Below are 7114 nucleotides of genomic sequence, written 5' to 3'. Positions count from 1 at the left end.
ATTGTGTAAATGAGCTTCGGCCTTTATGCAAATTCCACATCTTTATTATGAAATGAAACAGGAGCACTTGAGAAAGAATGGAATTTCATTCCCAAATCACAAACAGGATTTGCTATTTCAGTATGAAGATTCAACTTGCATACTCCAAGCACCAACAGATCCCAAAAGTTCAAATTAATGGAATTAACACGTCCAATCACACACCGGTTTTGACCAAAGGTGAGGGGAAAATTTATCACACGATAATAAGATACTGATATAAATGCATAGATCATGAAATTGCAGATGGATTATAACCATCGTGAGTAAAATAGTTACAGCATTATTGTTTTCTCATGGAAAACTGGGAATCTCTATAAAGGTACGTTATTCTTGGACCTTGAAAAATACACTTCTAAACAACTCACTGATATTGACTTGCTATTTTGCCTTCCTTCACAATGTAATTCTGTAGCGGAAATTGTTCTCCCTTGAAGTATCTATCAAGCATGTCTTTCACTCCAGCTGCATATCGCAACTGCACAATTTCCATTCAATTTGAGTTTGAAGAAAGAAAAATAACAAATGAAATGAAAGCCATTAACGGTAAATTCACAACTTGAGGAGCATATCATACTTGTGCATCAATGGTGGTTCCAGAAATATGAGGGGTCATAGCTTGATTTGGCATATAACGCCATGGATGGTCCTTTGGTGCTGGCTGTGGATGCCAAACATCCCCACTATAACCTGCAAATTTATCAGTAAGCATATCAGCTATACATCATTATTTATTTATTTATTTGATAAGCAGCTAAACCTTATTATTGGAGCTTGCAATACTCATCATGCAAATATAGAGAACTTAATAAGTAGCAACGATAATTTATTCATAAAACATTTTCAATGGGTGGGCTTGCCCTCCCCACTAAAAATTAAATAGTATTTTATATTTAATATATAAAAAAAATTCCTTTTATCCTAGGCAAAGAAAGGGAGACTTGGTGAAAATTTAAAGGATTAGTAACAACATTCAAATATGGTATCATGCATGAAGTAAATAGGTTTCAACATTCTTGGCTCTTAATTTTCAGCTAACTAGTTTCTTACCTCCAATACGTCCACTAGAGCAAGCATCAACAACTGCCTGTGTATCCATGATTGCTGCTCGAGCATTATTAACAATGAGAACCCCTTTCTTCATCTTTGCGATCCTATCTTTGTTAAACAATGCCCTGAACCGCAAAGACAAAGAATCATGTTTAGATGACATAGAAATATTAATTATAATAACCTAATTAATCAATTTAAAGACAGAGTAGTTGTTCACAAAATTGTACTATTAATTACAATAGCCTATTCAAGCTATCTGAAGACAAAATAGTTGTTCACAGAGTTCTATGAGCTCCAAATGATCATTGTAATTGAGCGTGTAATCATGCATGAACCTAAAGCTTAAGGAAAGCACTTGGCAAAAATGAAAAAACAAAATATCAAATTGGGGAGGGGGAATTAGAACTTGTGAATTTGAACTAGTCAAAATCATACCTTGTCTTCTCTGTAAGAGGAGTGTTGATGACAACTATGTCACATTTGGGAAGCATTGAATCGAGATCCTCTTCAAATTTTGCCCCAGTCTGGTTCTCCAATTCAGGATCCATCTTAAGTCGATCATGATAGAGAAGATTACAATTGAAAGGTTTCAACCGCTGGAGCAAAAGCCTGCCAATGCGTCCAGCACCAACAGTTCCCACTGTCTTTCCTTCAAGATCATAGGCTCTGTAAGCAATACCTGCTACATTCCATTCCCCATTAATAACTTGATGATGTCCAGGTAAGAAATTTCGGACAAGAATAAGAATTCTCATGAGCTCATCCTCTGCAACAGAGACTACATTGCTTCCTGTGACCTCTACAACAGTTAGCCCAGCAGCAGCTGCGGCCTTCAAATCTATATGGTCAGAGCCAACTCCGGCTGTGAGAAGCAGTTGCAAGTTTTTGGCCTTCTTAATCCTTTCTGCCGTGACATAGGCAGGGTGGAAGGGTGTGCTTATGAGGACATGGAGATCAGGAATATGCTTTTCAAGTTCTGTGACAGAAAAAAAAAAAAAAAAAAAAAAAAAAAAAAAAAAAGGACGACAACAACAACAACTTAGCTTTATAAATATCCTTGTAATCAAATTCTTAAAAGATTGCTACTCTAATGCAATACCACACTGATGCACAATCAAAATGGACATTTATATATGAACTTGCAATCTAGAGCCAGCATTATTCCCATATTACCAGTCACTTCTACTGAAATAATAAGCAAAAATTCTAAAATTTCATCACCATCAAAACATAATAGGTTTGACAAACAACAAGAATCCATGTAATCGCGAACAATGTGCTATAACTGATCATTGGTTTGATTATGCCTTATACCAGTGAGTGTTTATTCTCTAATAAATGGAGAAAAAAAAAGTTGGAATTAAATTTTACTGTGCAGCAAATGCAACGACAGCAAACAAAATTGATGTTTAATAACTATTACTGTGGATTGATAGTTTCCTATATTTGCAGGCTCTTGAAATGCATCATCAATCAAGGTTACTCTATGTATATGAACACTACGTAAAGGTTAGGTAGCGGTACAAATACACTTACCACAGTTTGGTCCTTCTTTGTCATCAGTGACAATGTATTGGTGACCTTGTGATTCCAACCACTCACGTATGCCTAAAGCTCCCTCCGCAGACCCCAAAAAATTGGGATTCATTGCAGCATACTCATTGGCCTTGTAGAAAACACCCACAATCTTTTTGCTCCCCGCAGAGGCCTAGGTGCACGCAAGCCATTACAGGAAAATAATTGAACATTCATGGCAAAACAAAGATTCATTAATCCACCCTTTTGGTTTTGTTTCTTTCTATATTTATCTATTTTTATTATTTGAGCATTTTCACACCATAAAATTAGAATAAATTCTTGTTTAGATCACGATAGACTTAAGACAGCACAAGATTTTGATATCTGTAGAAAGAAATCCCTGTAGAAGTCAGCTCTTACCTTTTAGTTCTAAAATCGCAATCTTAACTAGTTTTACCATTGTATTAACCTCAAATTTTTTAGGACTAAAACAGAGAAGTTATTCGGTGTAACCGTATATACTTCGATCCTCCAACGCCGTCGACGAAAAATTAGGTGGGGGCCACAAGACAAAGGAGCTGGATAACGAGTCAGAACAGAGTGGCACACCATATATGCGCGGTCCACCGCCACGTTAGAATTCCTTGTACTTTGGCAGACGTTAGCCCACTTAAACGTCGTCGTTTATCAGTGTTTTGTGATTCAAACACTCTGCTTGTAGTCACTTTGACAATCTAAAACAAGTTAATTTTGTTAACTTGGGAACTTTAAGTTATTAAGTGAAATTATTCCGACGAAACAACCCCTCACCGATCAGTTTTTTAACAGTACAAGACTGAATCTAGACCGTTGAATTGCCGGAAATAAATTTTCCACAAAATTTTGACCATCCCACATCAACAGAGTTCTACGATAAGCGCGAAGGGAGCTAATTACATTGCTGAATGCTGATCAGTGATCAGAGGGATAGCCATGAGAAGATAGTGGTTTTTTTGTTCAGCACATAATCTTCGAAATAAATTAAACTTTATCAAAAAATAATAGAAAAAGGATTGGTTTGCTTACATGCAAGTGTCTAGCGATAACTGGAGAGCCAGAAATCCTAGAAGATGAAGCGAAAGCGCGAATTGCAGAGATAGCAGCACTCCTCATGGCCAATTTTGAGCTGAAGAGTTACAATTGAAGAAGAAACTGAGGCAAGAAAATGAGAAATGTGCTGTGAGTGAGGGTGCAGTGGAAAGCGTTTATATAAAGCCAGAGTTCATGATTTGGGCAACTTTTTCTTCTCCTTCTGTTTGTCCTCTTTCTTATTTTAAGCTATTTGATAAACTTTCGGCTTAATTGAGAAAATGAAAGCATAAAATTATTTCTTGCATTTGCTTTCCTTCCCATTCATCATTTCAATTTTATTATTTATATTTTGTACTTTATTATCATTTTGATAAATATAGACATTAAATACTTTATTGAATTTAATTATTATTTTATGATGTTTAAAAGCCTTAAAATATAAAAAAAATATTTAAAACATAATAATAATTTTATTGTGATTATTGATTATAAAAAAAGTCTCAAGATAAATACATCATGATCAATGATTAGATATATATATATATATATATATATATATATATATATATATATATATATATATATATACTAAATAAATTCTCATGTGATGTTATAAATTAATTATTGAAATGACACTAATCAAAGTGGTTTAATTGGTTATTTTTTTATTTTTAAAAAGCAAGGAATAATTAAAAATATTTAATTTGAATCTCTCCGTCTATATATCTTGTAAGCCTTAAAATGTGAAAAAATTTTAGAACACAATAACAATTTTATTGTGATTATTGATCATAAAAAAATCTCATGATAGATTCATCATGATCAATTATTAGAGTATATATATAATGATTTACTAAATAAATTATCATGTGATGTTATAAACTAATTGTTGAAATGGCACTAATCAAAGTGGTTTAATTAGCTATTTTAAATTTTTAAAACTTAAGGAATTAAAAATATTTAATTTGAGTCTCTCCGTCTATATATCTTATAGTTCATAATTATTATTCTAATCTCTATATTATTCTGACACAATGAACTTTCATTGAATAAAAAAATATATTAAAATAATAATGAATTAAATTTAAAATATGAAAAAACCTAAGAAAATGAAGAAAAATAAGGTGGTCCTTAGTTTTTATTTGAATTTTTTAAATAAAAGTTAAAATTTATCTTTTAAAGTAAAAAAAAAATATTTTTGATATTGTTAATAAATTATTTTTATATTTATTAACAATAATAATTTTATTGTTAATAAATTTATTGTGATCATCAGTTAATAATTAAAATAAAAAAAATAATTAATTTTAAGTAATATAAATGTAATTTTTAATTTAAAAATTACATTCATCAAATAATTTAAAATAGTGATTAAAAACGTAAAAATTGAGATCTGACTCTTAAGCAACCAAGTAAATGTGTATTAAGTTAATTTTATAATTACAAATCTCAAAACCGCAAAATGTAACAAAGTCAAAATAAAATAAAATCTTGTGGCCATCTACTTTAAATGAGGCGGCTAGTCTCTTGACATGGCGAATTTCAATTTGCTATCTTCTAATCCATGTACAACACTACCCCAGATGCCACCAACTGCTGTCCAGTGTTGATATTTTTCTTTGATTAATATGGAGAATTGGATCTTATGGCCATCTACTTCAAATGAGGCGGCTAGTCTCTTGACATGGCGAATTTCAATGTCCTATGTGGAATATGAAGAATTGGTTGTGATTCAGGAGTATGCACTATAAGCTTCTAACTTCTATAATAGAAGTTTGATATATATATATATATATATATATATATTCTATTCTCCGCATTATTGATCTTATTTTCATACTTTAGTAGAATTTTATTTATTTTTTATAGTATTATATTTGAAAGAATTTTTTAACAATTAAAAATATAGTGTAATCATAGATATCTTTTTATTAGAGACTTTAAATATTTAAAAATAGGTAATATTTTTCTATTAATAAAATTTGATAATGTAATATATTTCTGCTTGATGGTTTAATATCCATTAAAGGTAACAGAATCAATAAGTTCCTGAAAAATAAAATATTATAAAAAAAATTTATTTAGTTATCCAAAATAAAAATAGATTAATTATTATACGAAATATCATTTTATTCGTCTATATCATTTTTAAATAGAAAAATTTTATTATCCATATTTATATTTTTTTTTTCTTATGAAAAAATTATTCTACACTTATCTTATAGCTTGTAATGAATTGCCAAGGTTTTTTTATCAAAAAGAAAAGTTATCAATTCAGTTATTGATAATAAGAATAATTGAATTATGTGAAATTTTTAAATAATAATGTATATAATATTTATCAATAATATATAGCTATAATATAATTTTCATTAATAATATATTCTTATAATTATATTTTTATTAATAACATATAAATTAATAATATATAATTTAAAAATAATATGTAACACCCCTAAATTTAAATTTATTATATTATGAGTAAATATTAATATTTTATTTTATTTGAATTTTAGGAAATTATTTAAAATTTTTCGGATTTTAGAAATCGGATTTAATTTTCCAAAAATATAAAACTTTGATGATTTTTAAAATTAATTTAAAGACCACGTGGCAAAACTAAAAATATATTTGGACTCTACGAATTTTTTTGAGTTTTTTAAAATTTTTTCAAAATTTTTAGGCCTTGTTTTTATCCCAAGGCATAGTAAAAATTTAAAATTTTGTATCTTGAATCAGACTGGCAGAATCGAACCGGATCAGATCGGACCGGCCTTTCTTTTTCTTCTTCTCCCTTCCGCCGCACGCCTGACCTTTCTTCCTCCCTCTCTCGTTTTCTCTCTCCTCCCTCCTCCCCACGCCGCGCCACCTCCACCCAACCCTCCCCACCTCGCCGACGCACTGCCCCAGCCTTCCCCCACAGCCGACCGGCCTTCCAGGCGGCCGAAAATGACCTGCGAAGAGACGCGACGTGTAGCACGCCATTTCAGCTTCCCGGCCGAAATTCGGCCTATCCGGCCACCAATTGGCCCGGGTCTTGTGTCAAACACCATCTACACCTCGAGAGTTTTCCATAGACACCAAGAACACCAAAATCCATAGAGCGGTTTGCCCAATTTTTGTTCGGGAAGTTTTAGCCCATTTCGATTTTTGGGCTATATTTCTCGCAAACCGTGAACCCCACGAGAAAACCGAGAGTACCAGAGCGCTCCACTCATTGAGAACTTTGCGACAATATAAATTTCAAAATTTTTCGACACCGTTTTTCGGTGAATCCCATGAAACTTCGTAGTATTTTTTCGAGCATTAAATGAGCTTAGAAAATTTCGTAAAAATTATATACTAACCCCCGTGTTGTGAGCTTCGTGTAGATACCTTCAATTTGTGGAAATTCGACAGTTGCCCCAGTCTATGAATTTCAGACCAGACAGAC

General features: G+C 31.7%; 1 protein-coding gene across 1 annotated transcript; it reads right to left on the bottom strand.

Annotated features, from left to right (window-relative positions):
* Positions 1-231: 231 nt before the first annotated feature.
* On the bottom strand, positions 232-3959 carry LOC110666108 (formate dehydrogenase, mitochondrial). The gene is made up of 6 exons (XM_021826489.2): positions 3676-3959; positions 2629-2800; positions 1528-2068; positions 1090-1214; positions 617-729; positions 232-517 (listed from the first exon to the last, which is right to left on the bottom strand). The coding sequence occupies exons 1-6, from the start codon at positions 3760-3762 to the stop codon at positions 404-406; spliced, it is 1152 nt and encodes a 383-aa protein (XP_021682181.2). The 5' UTR covers positions 3763-3959; the 3' UTR covers positions 232-403.
* Between the last annotated feature and the right edge of the window lie 3155 nt (positions 3960-7114).

The sequence above is a fragment of the Hevea brasiliensis genome, chromosome 15 (genome assembly GCF_030052815.1).
Source record: "Hevea brasiliensis isolate MT/VB/25A 57/8 chromosome 15, ASM3005281v1, whole genome shotgun sequence".
Taxonomy (NCBI): Eukaryota; Viridiplantae; Streptophyta; class Magnoliopsida; order Malpighiales; family Euphorbiaceae; genus Hevea; species Hevea brasiliensis.
This window is presented reverse-complemented; position numbering and strand designations above follow the sequence as displayed.